The sequence below is a fragment of the Halichoeres trimaculatus genome, unplaced genomic scaffold, assembly GCF_033239565.1.
Source record: "Halichoeres trimaculatus isolate MK-OKI-2021-1 unplaced genomic scaffold, fHalTri1.1 fHalTri1_scaffold_13, whole genome shotgun sequence".
Taxonomy (NCBI): domain Eukaryota; kingdom Metazoa; phylum Chordata; class Actinopteri; order Labriformes; family Labridae; genus Halichoeres; species Halichoeres trimaculatus.
This window is the reverse complement of record NW_027437191.1, coordinates 5199197-5219061: the sequence shown is the minus strand read 5'-3', so window position 1 is coordinate 5219061 and position 19865 is coordinate 5199197. Positions and strand designations below refer to the sequence as shown.

At 42.3% G+C, this 19865-nt stretch overlaps 1 protein-coding gene across 2 annotated transcripts; it reads left to right on the top strand.

Annotated features, from left to right (window-relative positions):
* Nucleotides 1–8007: 8007 nt before the first annotated feature.
* LOC141802433 (uncharacterized) lies at nucleotides 8008–16031 on the top strand. Of its 2 annotated transcripts, XM_074685996.1 has the most exons (3): nucleotides 8008–8279; nucleotides 12589–12739; nucleotides 12776–16031. In XM_074685996.1, the coding sequence occupies exons 1-3, from the start codon at nucleotides 8177–8179 to the stop codon at nucleotides 14580–14582; spliced, it is 2061 nt and encodes a 686-aa protein (XP_074542097.1). In that variant the 5' UTR covers nucleotides 8008–8176; the 3' UTR covers nucleotides 14583–16031. The 2 variants fall into 2 exon arrangements, with proteins under 2 accessions (XP_074542097.1, XP_074542096.1); XM_074685995.1 differs by having other exon boundaries at nucleotides 12589–16031.
* The last annotated feature ends 3834 nt before the right edge of the window (nucleotides 16032–19865 follow it).

Genomic DNA, 19865 nt, shown 5'->3' with positions numbered 1-19865 from the left:
TGTTGCAATGCTAACACTAGAGCCAGTGTCTCCTTCTCTATCACAGAATAGTTCAGTTGATGTTTGTTAAACTTCCTGGAAAAGAAACACACAGGCCTATCCACACCCATCTCATCAGGCTCCCGAACATCCTCACTCACCTGTGCTGCCTCAACCAGATGAGACCCTGACACTGCCATGCAGGCTGGATGGACACCCTCTGCACCCCCACTCTCACTCTCTGACTGTCGGTCAGATGACTGATAGGGCTTAAGCAGATTAACATGACAGAGCTGAGTATGTGACTTTCTATCCGGAGTAGCAATCACATAGTTCTGCTCTGACAGTTGCTCCATCACTGTATAAGGACCTAAAAACTTGGCCTGGAAGGGAGACGTCACAAGGGGTAGCAAAGCTAGCACCTGATCGCCTGGAAGGAACACTCGCTTCTCTGCATGACGGTCAAAAAGCTTCTTCATCTTCCCTTGGGCCGCAACCAGCTTCTCCCGAGCCACCTCCTGAGCCCGATACAGCCTATACCTGAAGCCATTTACATACTCTAGCAGGTTCTGGGGAGGTGGAGCATCAGTCTAGCCGTCTTGCACCAAGGCCAAAGGCCCCCGAACCTTGTGACCGAACACAAGGTCGTTTGGACTGAACCCAGTGCTCTCCTGGACCACCTCACGAGCTGACAAAAGTAACCAGGGCAAGCCTTCCTCCCAGTCTCGGTTCATCTGCACACAGTATGCCCTCAACATTGACTTTAGCGTCTGATGGAAGCGCTCTAAGGCTCCCTGGCTCTGTGGATGGTATGCGGATGCCTGATTGTGAGCGACCTGCAACTGTTTTAGCACCTGTGCAAACAAACGTGACGAGAAATTCGACCCCTGGTCAGATTGGATCACCCTGGGAATACCAAACACAGAAACAAACTGGGTTAAGGCACGCACAATAGCTCTAGCTGTGATTGTTCTTAAGGGATAAGCAGCAGGGTATCTGGTATTTTGGCACATTACAGTCAAAAGGTATTTGGCACCTGATTTAGAAGGCGGCAGCGGACCCACGCAGTCAATTATGAGATGCTCAAATGGCTGTCCTATTGCTGGGATTGGACACAAGGGTGCTGGGCTAATACCCTGATTGGGTTTACCTGTTACCTGACACACATGACACGACTTGAGGTAAGAGGAAACATCACGCTTAAGTTTAGGCCAGAAGAAGTACCTCAAGATGCGGTCATAGGTCTTCCTTACTCCTAAATGGCCAGACTGGTCATGAGAAATTTTTAACACCACATCGCGGAGCTTAGACGGCACCACCACCTGGTACACAGGTTCACCGACAAAGTCCTCCCATTGTGGCACCCATTTCCTCATCAAGACCTCATCCTTCACAAAGTAACACTGTGCATGATTTTTCACCTCACCAACGGGCTGCGCCACTTCCCACAAGGGCCTCAAAGACTCATCCCCTCGCTGCTCCAACACCAGATCACTGCGAGACACCAACCAAGGAGCATCAACACTGAACACATCAACATCCAGAGAAAAGTCTCCATTTGTACCACCTGCTTCCTTTGACTGAGCCTTTGCCATTGCCCGTGTCACTGCACACGCAGCAAAGACACCTGGAATCTCACTTCCACTCTCTTCAGGCACCTTCCTTATCAGGGGTGTAGGAGCAATCACAGGAAGGGTTGCTCCCTGGTTGGAGCACCCCTGACCACCAGCAGAAGAGTGGATTGGAGCAGGGCACTGCTTGTCCGACCACACCTGGCTTCCTGCAATGTCATTACCCAAAATCAGCTGGATGCCCTCCAGAGGCAGCGCAGGCCGCACCGCAACTGCAACTTCACCCTGAAACAACTCACAGGACAACCACATTTTATGCTGGGGAACACACAAGATTTCCATTCCCATGCCCCGCACTGGAATACAAGCCCCTGTTCTACTCACATCAGAAAAAGGTAAGGTAGATGCAACAATGAAAGAGTCGAACGCACCAGTGTCTCTCAATATCTGTACAGCTACCTGTTCTCCTCCCTCCACCAGAGACACAGAGCCTTCTCTAATGAAGGGCAGGTAAGAAGTGAGCTCCTGACAACTTACCGCAGGTCTCGACTCCCCCCCAGTGACACCTTTCAGCTGCCCAGCCACTGGCGCTGCACACATGACTGGCTTGGGATTTACAGAAGCTCCAGCTTGCTTCTGCCTAGATTTGAAAGCAAAGCAGTCTCGTTTTATATGACCCTTTCTTTGACAGAAGTGACAAATTTTATCACACTCACGAACTCCACGTTCTTTCCCATGGTCGGCTCCCCAGTTCCCCCCTGGGCGGGAGGACCAGGCCCCCACAGCCGACTGACGTCCTCTGTGCGCCCCTGCACTCTGCGCACTGGCATGCCAGGACTCTCCACCATGTGTCAAAGTGTAGTCATCTGCCAAGGCAGCAGCCTCAGCCGCAGTCTTAACCCTACTCTCGCTGATGTAGACCGCAATTGCCTCGGGTACAGAGTTTTTAAACTGTTCCAAGATTAGTAGATCGCGCAGATCCTCATAACTGTGGACATCTGAAGCAGCACACCAACGATCGAACTGTGCTGACAGGTCACGCGCAAATTCAAGGTGGGACTTACTGCCTCTCTTCCAGCCGCGGAACCGCTGACGATAGGCCTCCGGCACTAACTCGTACGCCTTAAGAACGGCAGACTTCACCGCGTCGTAAGTGAGCTCCCCCCTGCTACTTAAAGCCGAGAAAGCTTCCTGAGCTCTGCCGGTCAACACGCATTGTAACATTAGTGTGCACACAGGATCACTCCACTCTCTTAAACTCGCCAAACGCTCAAACAAAACAAAAAACGTTTCAGGATCCCCCTCGTCAAATTTAGGTACGAGCCTCAAATCCCCTAACTCATCGCGCTTCGCAACACCATTAGAGAGAGTCGGACCGTCACTCAGCAACACCTCTGTTCCAACTTTTCCGTCGCCAATTAACGCAAGCTTCTGTCTCTGCAGCTCAATCTTAGCCTGCTCCGTCTCCTGTCGCAACTTCTCCACTGCTATGAACTTTTCCTGCCTCAGCCTTTCCACTTCCACTTCCTTTTGCGTCTCTAGTGTTATTTGTAAACGCATTAATTCTTTCTGTTGCTCGAATGTTAACCCCGTTGCGGGCCCTGATACCTGTGGGAAAGGAGGGACATCCTTACCGGCAGCGCCAAGCTCAGCTTTTCCAGCACCCAGGACTCCCATTTTTTCCAAACCGGATTTTAAACTCACTTTCACCGTCTCTACATTACGCCGTCTGTCCCCGACATCGATCGCAAAGTGATCAACTATTTTAATTAACTCATCCTTAGAGCAATCATCCAGAAAACTCTCATCCGGCGCGTCAACGAAAGCTTTTACCACAGGATCCATTTTCAAACAAACAAAGCACACTACGAGAACTGAGAACTGTTAAGTGTAGGTACGTACTGCGTGCACCAAGCATGAACTGCCTCCACCGGAGTTTCCCCCTGTCTGACTGCCTAACCGAAATCTGACTAGCTCACTCCCCCCTAGTCTTCATGAGGCGTGGCGGTGGGTAATTACGCACTGCAGCCCGGTGGCCCGAGAGAGGATCCCGGTGATGTTCACCCCCCTCGAAACCACGCATGTGCTCCCGAGCGGCGGTAGGAAAAAGGGAAAGGGATGCTCTCAACCACCGTACCTCAGCACTACCAAGCCCCCCCGACGAATCCCAAAGGAGAGACGCCGCTTAGACCTACCTGGGGAAACACCGACAGGTAACGCGCGCACACAAAAGCACACACACTACACTTACCTTCTCCAAATCTCCGTAGAAAGAAACACCGCACCGGTCCTGTTGATTCCAAAAAAAAAAATGAACGGGTTGGTTATCACAATTTTAAACCTTAGCGCGTCCCCCTAAGCGCATTACGCATGCTGGCACAGCAAGACAATCAGCTGAAGTGAGCCTCCACACACCGGAGCGCAATCACTCACTACCTGCAGCAGAGGAAATCCCAGGGAATGACGTCACACACACACCGGAGCCTAATCTCCCTCTCCCGCGTGCAACATAATTACCTAATCGCACTGACGCACTAATTTATCCCTTCGAAATCAAAAGACGAGCCCCCAATTTGTTACGCCCGGCTCTCAGGCGCACCAAAGGTAGGAGACAACTCCAAGGTTTAAACCGGTTTACGTTTGTTTTTATTATTTAAAAAGCAAAAGTCCATAATATCTCTTCTGAAATCAGAGCTACTCGGCGCAGCCGCGCAGAGACATCCAGAACGACGACCACGTCCACACACAAGAGAGCCCGCAGCCCCCCTGCAGGCTCGAAGAAGTAGGAGGCCCAACCCTCACACTGGCCAGGTGTTTCGGGTTGCTCCATCATGCATGTTCCACCTACTCCAGACGTCACCTATGAGAGAGAGCAGGGCAGCTCAACAGTGCCACACAAGCATGGACGGCTTCATGGGCCGTCACAATATATATATATAGTTTCAAGTTTCAGGGCTGGACACACATATATGTTCATCTATCTATCCATTGATAGATAGATGAATATTTATATTATATATATATATATATATATATATATATATATATATATATATATATATATATGTATATATGTATATATGTATATATATATATATATATATATATATATATATATATATATATATATATATATATATATATATATATATATATATATATATAGTTTCAAGTTTCAGGGCTGGACACACATATATGTTCATCTATCTATCCATTGATAGATAGATAGATGAATATTTATATTATATATATATATATATATAGTTTCAAGTTTCAGGGCTGTTGCTAGGTTACATTGAGTTTCTTCCCCCCCCCCCCCCCCCCCCAATGGCTGTAGTACATCAGATGTGTCTCCACTCTGTCAAGGCACTGTATCAGATAGGTATCCATTCAAGTCAATGTGTCAGCTCACACATAACGGTCTGTCTTCTTGGCTGGTCTGCAAGATCTCAGCTTATAGTAGCCCTCCTATTTTTGCAAGATGCTATATATAATAATGCATCAGGACAAGAAGTAGTGCACAGTGGCTACCTAGTGCCTTTCAAAATAAAGCAAACCATGTAAAAACCAGAGCCACAAACATGATGAAAAGAGCCGGACCAGAAGTCGACAGGTGTGAGGTTTTACAGCCCAACATGAATGAAGACAGGCTTATCAATGGAGTGGAAAGCTTGGGAACTTCTCTGTCTGTGACTCCAGCTGACTCAGCTGTCTGTTAGTCATGCAGCTTATCTGAATGAACACGCGGCCGGTGTGAGTTTGCAAATGCAGTCAACATGCAACACAGTGGAGCAGAACTACAGGCGTATCTGTTGTGTTCGGGGCAGTTTTCTTTGGTTTCAGGTCAGGAGACTGGCTAGGCCGCTCCAGGACCTTGAAATGGTTCTTAAGGAGCTCCTCCTTGGTCACACTGGCCATCCGTACCATGCCCAAGCATGCTTCAACCCTAAATCTAGTTTGTTGGGCAAGTATGCGAACCATGCTCAGGAATGGTGGACGACGATTGTGTCCTCTGAATGGCATCCCCTCTTGGCCCACAAATTTAATGGATCTGAATAAAAGTTCCAACACAGCCCTGGCAGTATTTTCGAGATGCTAAATGAGAAACCATAGTTGTTTTCAGTGTCACTAATGCATGCAGTGAATCAGAATGCAGGTCTGACAACTCGTGTAGAGCAAACTTTTCTCTTGCTTTTTTTTCCAGTTGCAAATCCGCCCTTAAAAAATGAGCTGTCACTGTGAGAGTGCACTAATTATTCCTTCTTCATGGCTTAGTTTCAGGTAAAGTAGAGCACAAAGTCTGTTTCTGAGACATAATGTATCATCTCCATTTTTCAAACTATCTTCATTGGAATGATCTCTCAAAACTTTCAGAGCCAAACCTTCCCCCAGTAAATTTTATGTTTGGTTGAAAAGGCTCTTCATCGTCTCCACCACTGGTAAAACGTCTCCTGGTAAAACAGGTTTTGCTTAGCTGGTAAACTGTTCTATAGCAGGGCTGCCTGCAGTTTCAGCTGGTGCAGTTGTTATTCTTTCACCCTTGCCATCATCAGTAACATTTGTTTTTGGTGTCCTAGACACATTACTTGCAAAAAAAGAAAAATCTGATACTCTCTTCTGTGTGGTCTCTTCTGTGTGCTGTCTCTCAACATTGTTGTTTGAAAGCGAAGAAGCTGCGTCCTGGTGAGGGAGGACTCGTCAACATTTTTATTTATTTTAAAAAAATATTTTTCCACACATCTTAAACTCTATTTAAATTCCTTCTGCATATACTTGTAATATTTTATAGTTTGTAGTTTTATTTCTTGAATTTCTGAAAGTTTACAGTCAGTGCGAAATGTAAGGTGCTACAGCCCGCAGCTGCCACCAGGGGGCGCTGCAGCCCCAGCATTACCCCCCTTTCTGAGCTGGTGAGATGAAAAGATTTAAAAGAAAAAGAAAATGGACAGAGATAGTGGAAAAAGATTACAAACCTTACATGAAACACAGATTGCAATCTATACACATGGATCAAAGGAGCCTAAAAATGGAAGTACCAGATTTCCGTTTGTTTTATTGTGTCTAAATGTAACTGTCAAGAAACGACTATCTGATCATTTATATATACAGCTGAGATGCTAGCTGTTGCAATGGTGCCACAGTGGGAAGAGCATAATACATTTAAAAGGTCATTGTATGTTCAGAGTCATTATCAGCACTTGAATCACTACAGTCCATGTCATCTCACAGCAGACCAGATATTCTCTGTGAAATTCTTGAAACATCATCCAGAATATACCATCAAGGGCCAGCAGTCAGATTCACGTGGGTACCTGGAAATGAAGGCATTGAGGGGAATGAAATTGCAGATTTTCCTGCAAAACAAGCACTGAAAGCTATAGAATAATGGAAATAACATTTAGTTAATCTGAAGCAAAGGCATTAAAACAAAAAGCAGGTAGAAGGGAAATCATAAGAAAATCTACCAAGGAACAAACAGTTATGCCCAGATTAAGACAAGGTCACATTGGATCAAATAAATCCATGTATTCAATTGGAAAACACCCAACACGGGGATGAGACTGTGGAGTCAAAGATGAAACAGTGGAGCATGCTATATGTAAGTAAAAGTATAAAGAAATTCTTTTAAGAAAGATACAGGAAAGTGTAATGAGAGTGTTGAAGAATGTATTTAGTCTGGAAAAAGGGGAATATAAAGCAGTGTTTGAATTTTTGAAGCAAACAGAATTTAGTTTAAAGAAAATATGCACTCGGGCATGGTAGGTGGCGGTAATGCACATCTAACGTTAGAACATCCGCCATTAAACAACACGAAGAAGAGGAAGCAAATTCTGCTTTATAGTGATGTGAAACTCGATTCTTTTTACTGAATTGAGTTTAAATGAGTCACTCACCAAAGTGAATCATGTTTTTGAGTCATTTGAGTCACTCGAGTCAGTTACCCAGAAAGTGCATGGAAATCTATATTTCAGGGAGATTCATACCAGCGAAATGACAGAAAAGGACAATTAATACACTCCAATGTGAAAAAAAGAGTGAAAGATCATATGAGTCACTCACCAGCTTGACTCGTATGAGTCATTCAGTGAGTGAGTAAGTGCGACCTGTATGTGCTAAGAGTCGAGCCATGTTACGTATGTTCGAGCTGGCGAGTGACTCGTATGTGCTTTGAGTCATACTGGGAGTGAGTTAGTGATCCGTATGTACTGTGTGTGAGTTAATGACCTGTATACACTGTGAGTTGAGCCATTCTACGTACCAGCCATTCTCCCGTGATGTGAGTGAGGGGCTGGGCTACCATAAGCTTTGTACTGAGTCAGTAAATGAGTCATTTGGGGCGAAGAATCATGATTCTCGAGTCAGTAAAGTGATTCTCGGGTATTGAACGATTCGTTTATGATTCGCACAACACTCCTGCTTGATATGCTGACGTCTCTTCCTTCTGATGCTGGAGGAGTGGAGCCTCTGTGGTTGAGAGCAAATGTCTGCAACTGTCTTGAGAAAAACCCCTCAGAGAAAGCCCTCAACGTTTGGTTTTACTCTTTTTTGACTCTTGGATGTGAGGAGATTTCAGGATCTTGAAGGTTTATGTGAGCGGTGGCTGCTCGCTGCGGTCGTCCAGAGACATGGACGAACAAAGAACACCGGCTGGATACGAAGAGGAGCTCAAGCATCAGAGAGAACTACTGGATGAGATTCCATTACCTGAGATCAAACTGCACAGTGAAGGTTTGTTTGTGAAATATGTGTGATAATGTTTCGGGGAATCGAGCCAGAACTTAAGGTTTACAGGCGTAACCTATGACCCAATACATTCGACGCATGCGAAAATCAGTATAAAATCCCCCAAATGCATCCGCAGTGCAATAAATCACGATCAAGACCAGAACGGGCTGAATATGCTCCATGCTAACATGCTAACTGCAGTGCTTTACTTTAAGATGGCGACATGTCTTTTCTTCCTATTGTGACATTTTTGCTGAATCGCCCTCGACGTACTGTTACTGCCTTCCTCTGGTGTGGCGGTGTAGGGCTTTTGAGCAGGACCTGGGACATCATTTGGCTTCTCCATCCCCATGATGCCCATCTGTTACTGTCACAGATGTTATGTCCAAAATAGGCATGCAAATATTATAGATTTTTTGATTATAGATTATTGTCTGAGAAAAAATCACAGTTTCCAGGATTATTATGCATTACTTCAGAAGTTGACATTAAGGTAAATTTGCTCGGAGGCAAATCAGTTTTACTGGCTTCAACTCTTAAACCACTGGCCCAGGAACAGTAGCTTAGGTTTGAAAAAGATGTATAATACTATTATATATGTATTTTAACGTTTAACCTACTGTTGCTTTTTAACCTTGCTGTGCTAAGTATGTAAATTGATCTCCCAATGCCAATAATGAACAGATCTCCTGATTAATCTACATACCAGAGGAGAACCCACATTTATTCCTATAAACTACTGTAACTGTGCGTTCACACCAAAAGAGGCAAAAGCAGCAAGCACGCCCGTGAACAGACAGCGGCCAAAGCGGCTAAATATTTTAGCCGCCTTGGCCGCTCGTCACGTGACTGACGTCAGAGTAAAATCACGCTTGTCATTTAAAGGAGCTGCACAGCGGACTTCACAGCGGCAGCTGCTTGCTGTTGTTCAACTTGAATTTAAAGCATGAACATAATGTAAAATCACCATCTAATCAGTCACGAGTGGATTGACAGGCAGGAAGCAATTTACAAAGGAGATAATAATGATTTATCCATGACATCAAACTTTTACAGTTTTGAAATGTACTTAAATTCTGTGGAGGTAAGGAGCGCTCATTTGCACAGTGTGTGTGTGTTTGTGTGTGTGTTCTATAATCCTAAAGGAAAATACCCAGGAGCCGGACTCGATGTTAATCTTTTATTCAATAAATTAAACCCCTGTGCAGCCCGTGCGTATTCCCCGTTCCAAAATAAATCACAACCAAAATAAAACAATAATCTCAATGTCCATTAGGGCTGCATGATATGGCCAAAATCCAATACCTCGATATTTGTATTATATTATATTCTATATTGTATATATTATCACTATATTAATGTTAAATCCAACCCTTTAATGCATAAAATGACATCAGAATAATGATTCAAGCAGACCTTTGAGTTGGATTTAAAAAAAATTTAATGCAAAAAGGTGAAAATCTTTTATTCTAAACCAAACTTTATGTAGTTATATATCTTTAGTTACAGTAAAAAAAAAAAGCATTCAGATTTATTCAACTGGCTGATTATATTATATTGTTTTATATTATATTATATTATATTATATTATATTATATTATATTATATTAAATTATATTATATTATTTTATATTATATTATATTATATTATATTATATTATATTGTCTTACAGTTTGAAAATATAATGAACTAAAGTTGAAGATAATACTACTTTCACATTCATAAATCAGCTACCTGGATAATGTTGGTCATGCTGAAAAGACTTTAGTGACTTCTGTCTTTGAGCCTGGGGTCTGATTGAATTGTATTGGATTTGGGTTTGTCTTCTGATAATATCCCAGCATGCTGTATTTTGGTATTCAGCTGTAAAATAGCACCAAACTCATCTGCCGTTATGTTTCGAGCAGTGATCAGCTGATTGCTTTGACCGAACAGCACTTAGTGCGCAGAAGCGAAAGTGAAAGTTAAAAACATGCCGTGTAGAATTTTCCTGGGTGGGCGGGGGAGCGTGGTGCTCACTGTGAGAGGAGCATCGGCTGAGAGTGAAACGAGCGATTCACTGACGATACTTTGTACGTTTAGTTTACACGTACAGAGGAGAGGCTGCTCCACTGTTTCTGGGCTTTAACAGAACTGATAAATATCCACACAGAGAGGACGACAGCGCCCACAAAGCTCAGAGAAGAAGGTGGGACACAGGTTTATGCCGTCTCAGTTATCCACGGTTTGTCCCTCCGTTCAGACACTTGGTTTAACAGCCTGCTTCACTGAAGCTGTATAGCACAGTCCGCAGTGTCATACACTGATGTCAAGTGAGGATGTGATGATGGCGCGATCAGTTTGACAACAGAAGTTTGTCCGGTGTTTCTGCTGAGCCTCGCAACACACTAGATTCATTCCTTGCCATGGATAGTTCAGGTCAGTTAAAGTTATAATCTGGTTTGTGGCAAAATAAATATTTCCAAGAAAGGGGAAATACATGTGATAGTCCCGCTGGTGTCTAATATGTCTGTTAAAGTCTCTCACTGTCTTTGCAGAGTTGCGTTCAGGACAGCCTCTGATTTTAGAGCGCTGTATTACATGCCTACAAGTTGTCCACTGTTCAGGTTTTGTTCAAAGTCTTAAGAAGCGTAGAATTTTTTAAAAATTTAGCAAGCAAACCAGTCTCTTCCTGCAAATGTTTTGAGAAGACATGAAATTCAAAGCGATGTTGATCATTTTCCTTCGAGAGTGTGACAATTATGCTAGTGTTTCCATTTTTTGGATTGGACAAATTGCTTGTAATTGCCAGTCATTTAGCAAAGCCTGTTGGCTGTTGGCTTCATCAAGCCGTGACCTTCAACTCTCTCTGGATTGGTTTGCAGCTGAGTGTGAAGCGGCTGGGATGAGAATAAGCACCTCCAAATCAGAGTCCATGGTCCTCAGCCGTAAAAGGGTGGAGTGCCCTCTCTGGGTCGGGGATGAGATCCTTCCCCAAGTGGAGGAGTTTAAGTATCTCGGGGTCTTGTTCACGAGTGAGGGAAGGATGAAGTGAGAGGTCGACAGGCGGATCGGTGCGGCATCTGCAGTAATGCGTACTCTGCACAGGTCTGTCGTGGTGAAGAGGGAGCTGAGCTGGAAGGCGAAGCTCTCTGTTTACCGGTCGATCTTCGTTCCCACCCTCACCTATGGTCATGAGCTTTGGGTAGTGACCGAAAGAACAAGATTGCGGGTACAAGCTGCCGAAATGAGCTTCCTCCGTAGGGTGGCCAGGCTCTCCCTTAGAGATAGGGTGAGAAGCTCGGCTATCCGGGAGGAGCTCGGAGTAGAGCCGCTACTCCTCCGCGTTGAGAGGAGCCAGATGAGGTGGCTCGGGCATCTGATGAGGATGCCTCCTGGACGCCTCCCTGGTGAGGTGTTCAGGGCACGTCCCACTGGGAGGAGACCCCGGGGCAGACCCAGGACACGCTGGAGAGACTACATCTCTCGGCTGGCCTGGGAACGTCTTGGGATCCCCCCCGGAAGAGCTGGACAAAGTGGCTAGGGAGAAGGAAGTCTGGGCTTCCCTGCTTAGGCTGCTGCCCCCGCGACCCGACCCGGATAAGCGGAAGAAGATGGATGGATGGTATTTTGATCCCACCGACTGGTTTGGGATCCAGAGGGTTTCAACTTCAAAACTAGCTGGACTAAGTTAAATAGACTTAATAAGCTTTAACTATTATTTTTTACTATTCAGTATTGTTAACACAGAAAAACTGTGCTGCTTCACTTTCTCACTTCAAGCAAAGTTTATCTCCAAACCCAAAAATCACATCGGGACTCGGTATTGGCCGATACTTAATATTAGATAATTGGGATCGGTGGTAAAAAATGCTGATCGGGACATCCCTATTATACACATTTATTTTTCAAATCTAAAGTAATGTTCCTGAGCCAGTGGTTAATGAGTTGGGGCCAGTAACATGTACCTTCATGCCAACCCCTGAATTAATGACTAATACTCCTGTTAATTGTGAAATCATTATTATTCCTAAGACAATAATCGTACAGTCAAAATCTATAATCGTTTCATCCCTAGGTGTCAGTCAGTCATGGATAAAAATGAACTTTAATCCATTGACAGCAGCAAAAAAATTTATTCAATGTCCATAGTATGGGATAGGTGGGGTTAATATTAAAGTGTTAGACTCCGGTGAGAGACTTTTCTGTAACTTTGAAATATATGAATCAATATCTTTGGTTAACTGATGTTTTTAAACAGGTGAACACCTTCACCTTCCATCAGGAAGACAATCTAATTTCTCATTAATATTTGTTCACTGTGTCCTGCAGATATTCAGCTAGTAATTGTGAAGAAAGAGGAGCTTCCCCCTGAGCATCAGGAGACGAGCCCCTATCCAGACCAGGAGGATAATGAGTCCCCACTCATTAAAGAGGAACAGGAGGATAGTGAGTCCCCACTCATTAAAGAGGAACAGGAGGATAGTGAGTCCCCACTCATTAAAGAGGAACAGGAGGAACTGTGGATCAGTCAGAGCAGAGAGCAGCTTCAAGGACTGGAGGAGGCTGATACCAAGGTCCTGTTTCCTTCAGTCCATATGAAGAGTGAAAATGATGAAGAGAAACCTCAGTCCTCACTGCTTCATCAGAGACTAACTGACCATATGGAAACAGCAGCTGGTGGAGAGGACTGTGGAAGACCAGAACCAGAGAGGAGCTCAGATCCAGAAAGAAATTTACAACCAGAGATTGAGGTTAAGATCGAAGCCTCCTCAGATACTGGATCAGAGACTGAAGATGAGGCAGGCGACTGGAAGGATACTAGAGACTGTCTTAAAAGATTAAAATCTGCCACAAACAAAAAAACAGATACTGTAAAATCACAGAATTGTCCAGATCCTGGTAAAACCATTCATGTGGTTTCTGTAACAAAAAATAGACCTTTCAACTGCTCAGAATGTGGAAAATGTTTTAACCAAAAATCAATCCTGACAGCACATATGTTTGTTCACAGCAAAGAAAAACCATACAGTTGCTCTGAATGTGGAAAAGGATTTAATTCTGAAGCCAATATGACAAGACACATGTTTGTTCACTCAAAAGAAAAACCTTACAGCTGCTCTGAATGTGGGAAAGGTTTTAACATTAAAGGAAATATGACAAGACATATGGCCATTCACCGCAAAGAAAAACCATACAGCTGCCCTGAATGTGGTAAGAGGTTTCATCATAAAGGATATCTGATAAGACATATGGTTATCCACAGCATAGAAAAACCATACAATTGCCCTGACTGTGGTAAAGGATATAGTTCCAAAGAAAATCTCACTCAACACATGTATGTTCACACAAATGAAAAACCTTACAGCTGCTCTGAATGTGGGAAAGGTTTTAACGTCAAAGGAAATATGACAAGACATATGGCCATTCACCGCAAAGAAAAACCATACAGCTTTTCAAAAGAAAATCTGACTGCACATTTGGCTTTTCATGCAAGTGGAAATCTGTGCAGTTGCCTGAAATGTGGTAAAAGTTTTAAATCTAAATCAAATCTGGAAAGACACATGATTGTCCATTTGAGAAAAAGACCCTTCATCTGCTCTGATTGTGGGAAAGGGTTTAACCAAAAAGCACATCTGGTTGTACATATGTTTGTGCACAAAAAAGAAAAACCTTTCACTTGCTCAGAATGTGGGAAAGGATTTAAACACAAAATACTTCTTTCAAAACACATGATAGTTCACTCAAACGAAAAACCTTTCAGCTGCTCTAAGTGTGAGAAAGTATTTAAGCACAAAATTAGTCTAATTAAACATGTTTGTTTAATCCAAAGAAAACCATACAGTTGCTCGGAGTGTGGTAAAAGATATAATTCTGAAGGAAATCTGACAAGACACATGGTGGTGCACAACAAAGAAAAACCTTTCACATGCTCAGAATGTGGGAAAGGATTTAAGCACAAAAGATTTCTTTCAAAACATATGATAGTTCACGCAAAGGAAAAACCCTTCAGTTGCCCCAAATGTGGGAAAGGATTCAGGCACAAAATGAGTCTGATTAAACATGTGTGTTTACTCCAAAGAAAACCATTCAGTTGCTCTGAATGTGATTCAAGATATAATTCTGAAGAAGATCTGACAAGGCACATGATAGTTCACTCAAAAGAAAAGTTGTTCAGCTGCTTTGAGTGTGATAAAAGATTTAACATCAAAAGTAGTCTGACAAGACACAAAGCTGTTCACACCAAAGAAAAAACCTTCAGCTGCTCTGACTGTGGGAAAAGATTTAAGTACAAAACAAGTCTTAACACACATCATTGCTCATAAATGAGTAATTACTCAGCTGCTCTGGCTGCGGTGTAAGTGTTCCCTTTGAGCTAACCTCGGAGCTTCCTACAGCAACCCACAGTTGGGGGAAATTTCATCTACTCTGAATGAAGCAGAATCTCTTAATGTTCAGTTATTATGTATGTGTTGTTGAAAGTTTTTGTTAAGTGTATAAAATATTCAAATAAATGTGAATAGGAGTGTTTTCATTTATAAGGCAGATCAGTGTTCCATTGCAAAGGCGGTTGTAAGGGTTAGGTTTGTAGAGTCCTGTCTAACATAAGAAAAGAATTCTCTTTTGCTGTGAATGTGGAAGGCACCAACAAAATGTTCATCTACAATGTCTTCTTTCTCTTCTACTCACTCTTTTTTTACTACTTCTTCAACAAATTTCAGACGATTTAAACCATTCAAACTCTTAAATGTTCAGCTCATTCAGGACTACTGCTCTATGACTGTTTACATCTGTTTCGCAAATACTTTCCAAGATATGATACTTCTATACTTTTTACATGATTCTGGTCCAATTGAAACAAATGGCAGAATCTTCACAATTTGCACATTTAAAGACAATTCAGTCTCGTTTAAACCCTTCTCAATCATTCATACATACTTAATTTAACCTTCAAAACAGTCTGTCTGCAATTGCTTATAAAGTGCATTGTCTGGTTAATATAATTCATGATTACAATATCTTTAACTTAGCTCACCTTGTCACACTCATTATGCAAATATTGCTCTATTTTTTTATTCACCCTACTTTTGGTGTTATTGCTTATTTTGTTAAAATTGTTAAATCTTGCGGTCATTTGTATATGTGATGTTTGGGGTGCCTTTGTTTTTTCTGCTCCACTGCGAGTGTGCAAGGGGTATGTGTGTGTGTGTGTGTGGAGGAGGGGTGCAAGACGCAGGTGAAGAGTGGGGATTGGCTGCCAGAGCAAACAGGGATTGGGCCCCAAGTTCGAGAACAGGGATTGTTCTATTGAGAGATTGCTGCACTCCAATTGGAAGAGCGGCTGTATGTCAGCTATGTAAGAGGTACTTTGTTGGATCCCTGCCCTCTCTTCCTGGCACCTCTGCTGCTTTGAACAAAGGCCATCCATCTGGCTGCAGAAAGCTGAATGGTTCCTAAATCTGCACTACAATAATAAAATAATAAGTAGGTGGGAGAAGCCTCTTTTTGTTTAACCCTGTTTTCTCCTGTTTTTTGTTTAGTTTGCAGGCAAACAATCTTGTCATTTGTTTTGAGGATCTTGGTTTGGTTAGGTCAGCGCAGGGCCTGTTTGTTGTTTGAGCACAGCTCCTGAAAACCTTGTTTTGTTGTATATATAGGTCATTATCATATTGGAGGACATTTGGGCTTTAGAATTTTTGAAAAATTTACTTTCTGTTTCACAATGATCTGTTATATATTTATCAATGGTATATATTAAACTATGAAAAGCTTGATTGGTGCATCTCAGGCATTAAAGGATTTTCATTTATCGCATGTTTTATTTGATGAAAGCTATATCTAGCACAACCCTGTTACCAACACTCAGGAAGCTGAAAAGGCACATTAATTTACTTTTGAAATATAATTTCTTTACCATTAGGTTAAGGGAATACAATTCTCTCTGAATAACCATTTGACTACAGATTTTAGTTGATTTAAATTAATATAAACAACTTTAAAAAAGTACAATACCCAACTTTTAAAAAATGGCATGTGTCACTTTACTAATTTCGACATTTATTTTCAAATACTTGCTCTAAAACTTCATGCATATCTTTACTTAAACTGCTTAAATGCCAATATGGTTAACCCCTGTGAGCTTAGGAAATCATTTATAATTATTTTTGATTAAAATGATATGGTAACAGGGTTGAAATTAGAGTAACAGGGTTGCATTAAATCAGAGGGTTAAATGGCTTTATTTTTCTCATAGAAAAATATGTAAATGTAAAAAAATGCTCAAGACCACAGAAACAATTCAATCAGGAGAGACTTAAACACCATAAAGAGTTATGAACCAATTTAATGAATAAATGCATGCAAAGATAGTTTGGCGGTTAGACCCCATCAATCATTGAGCAATTAATAAATGAAAGGGGGTGCAATGACATTGAGAATTATGATATCCCCCGATGGAGTCTAGACACTGGTGGTGGTGAAAGTCCTAAGAGGCTTGATCTGTGATTCATTGAGAACTGCGGGCTGCGGACTTCGGACTCGGGCTGCGGACTGCTGGGCTGAGAACTGCTGGGCTGCGACTGCGAGGCTGCGAACTGCAATCTGCTGCTGCAGGGCGGACGACTGCTGGGCTGAAGAAAGAGGACTGAGCCATAGAGACTGGGGGTGTCTGGGGAGGAGGAGGGTCGAGACGCGAGCCTGAAAGACAGCTGACAAGCAGAAGAGATGGCATTTAAACTTTGACAGCTATGAAATGACTGGCTAACGATTGAAGAGGAAATGATGTGATTGGACAGAGAAAAAAAAAAAAAAAAATTTGACGCGCCTCCCAGTCAGCTGATAGACAAAGCGGGAAAGAATGAGTGAACAGAAGTGTGTGTGAGTGTGCCCCAAGTCTTCCTGACTGAACTTTCGCTAAGCTTCATTTGTTGAATAATCTTCATATATTCATTGTAAAAATGTATGTTTGCACTATTATTGAACAATAAGCAATTCAAATATATGCTGCTTTGGCTTGAAAAAAAACACACATGCAAAAGCAACAATTTTCAAAAAAACAAACAAAAATCAAGTGCAAGAATATTCCGAAAACACTTTGTCACTGCAAACTTGCCAGTTTTCAAAAATAGAAACAAATATAAAGTACAAACATATTCACTCTAAGTCAGTGCAAACGCTGCACTTTTCAAAACACAAACAAATACCAAGTGCAAAAGTGCAAAATGGTAGAAAATAGTGTAACTTTCCACAGCCCAATGGAAATATGACATTTAAATGTCATAATTTTTTAACAGGATATCCCAAATGTCCCTTGCAATGTCTACATGCCGGGGGCTAGGCATGAGGGTTTAGCCCAAAAGTTTTGATGCCGGTAGCTCAAAGTAGCTGGATAGGCTGCAGATTTGAGCCCCTGGGTGGCACTCTGGAGCATTAATGTTAGTGCAACCAGTGATGGAAATGCACTGAAGCTGTGACACTGAACCTCTGTGTGCATTTCGGTCCCGATTCAACGATGTACAAGACACTGCCAGCCGTTTTCAGAGCAGAGAGCTTCATACTGCCAGCTGTTTTAGCGCATTTTGACCTATCTTTCAAGACCCACAGAATATTGAGTTCTATGACTATGTAAACACAGAAACTACCAAAATAAAGAGTAGACTCTCTTCTTTCATCAGAAAAAAAGATTGTCTCTACCCTTTTCTGTACTTTAGTAATTGACTGTAGAACATAGGCTGGTTTCACCAAAAACACCTGTTTCTGACCAGAAAACTGAGATAACAAGCGTTTTGTGAAAACAAGCATGTGAAGCAGGGCAGTGGCTTTAATGCTAAAAATTTCTGCTTTAGTGACAGCTCGAACATCTCAGCAGTGGTCTCTTTCAATATAACAACAAAAACAACACTGATAAAGGGCTTTTGATGGAAAAAATAATCGTTTATTTACAAACATTTAACTGTATGCAATTTCATTTGACACCAATGTATGAACTTTATGGTAAGTATGATTTCTGCTCTTTGTGTGTGTGTGTGTGTGTGTGTGTGTGTGTGTGTGTGTGTGTGTGTGTGTGTGTGTGTGTGTGTGTGTGTGACAAGGGTGTGTGTGTGGGGGGGATGTTTGGGTGTGTGTGTGTGTGTGTGTGTGTGTGTGTGTGTGTGTGTGTGTTCAACTCTGGACAGAGTAGTTCACCTTTCTGTGATATGCTGTAAAACACACAGATTGTCAGGGTGGGCTTGTAAATACAGCCGAGCATACAGGTTGGTTTGATCTGCGATATGTTGGAGCAGCTTATCAGTCAGGAAGAGCTTCAGAAAGTCAGCAGGCAGGGCAGAATCTGATATCGGTCTGCATTCACGCTTTATTTAGAGAATTTTCAGTGCGTTACTTTCACACAAAAACACCGCTAAATTAGGTTCTAGTTCTCATTGTGTCGTAAAACGGCGCTACCTCTGCAGAGCCACAGCTGGCTACAAGACGCTCGCCGCTTAGTGTATCAGTCCGCACGCGGCGTGCAAGATATAAAACCCAGTTAGCCTGCCAGGACGAAGAGACACGATGAAAACGAGAGCGCGTTTCTTCTTGTTCTGATTTTATATATCATTCTGATAGGTAAATGTAAACTACCTGTGAGGCGCCTTATTTCCCTTGGAGACCGATGGTGGCGCATGTAATGCACTCTATGTCAAATCAGCAGGATTATACAGAAGAAGAAGAGATGCTGCAGGAACCAATTACATGCGTTGGGGGTGTGGATTTCCCAATGTCATCCTAGGAAAAAAAAAAACTCGCGTACGGTGCTGACAACTGCCGAAAACTGTCGTAAAATTGGTTGGGAAAATGTGTCAGATTAATTTACATCCTAAAGGCTATTAATATTGTCAAAAACTAAAACTAAGGGAATTTTGTCTTTAATTTTAGTTAGTTTCAGTTAGTTTTGTGAACACAAGATACAGTTTTAGTTTATTTATCGTTTTTGTTTTCTTTTCTAGTTTTCATTAGTTTCAGTTAACTGCAATGTATTTTAAATATTAGTTTTCCTTTTTATTTTCGTTTTAGTTAACTATTATAACCTTAGGTGACACGCACCATGAGCTACACTGAGTTTCATCAAAGGCTTTTTGACGACGACCCCCCCCCCCACACAATCATGACACACTACTTCTTCAAACCACTAATCTGCTCAAGTGTGAGCCTCTTTTCTGTCTTGAAACATTTTGCCATCCTCTGTCTTCTTCCTCTCACACTGTCACTCTATCATCAGGCCTCTTCCTCTCATCATTTAAGCTGATCATTCACCCAAACATAGCACTGCTGCCATCTACAGGGATCAGTTCGTCAGTACAATAGTTTACAAGCCTGATATTGATAGTATGTATTTATATATATATATATATATATATATATATATATATATATATATATATATATATATATATATATATATATATATATATATATATATATATGAATACTGTGAGTGAGTTAGTGATCCATATATATATGAATACTGTGAGTGAGTTAGTGATCCGTATGTACTGTGGGTGAGTTGAGCCATTCTACTTACCAGCCATTCTCCCGTGACGTGAGTGAGGGGCTGGGCTACCCTGAGTTTT

What these genes read in the sequence shown, in the direction of transcription:
- LOC141802433 (XM_074685995.1), top strand. Translation starts at nt 8,177, where the DNA reads ATGGACGAACAAAGAACACCGGCTGGATACGAAGAGGAGCTCAAGCAT. An exon ending in GATCAAACTGCACAGTGAAG is followed by an intron (nt 8,280 to 12,588) that starts GTTTGTTTGTGA and finishes TGTGTCCTGCAG; the next exon opens with ATATTCAGCTAGTAATTGTG.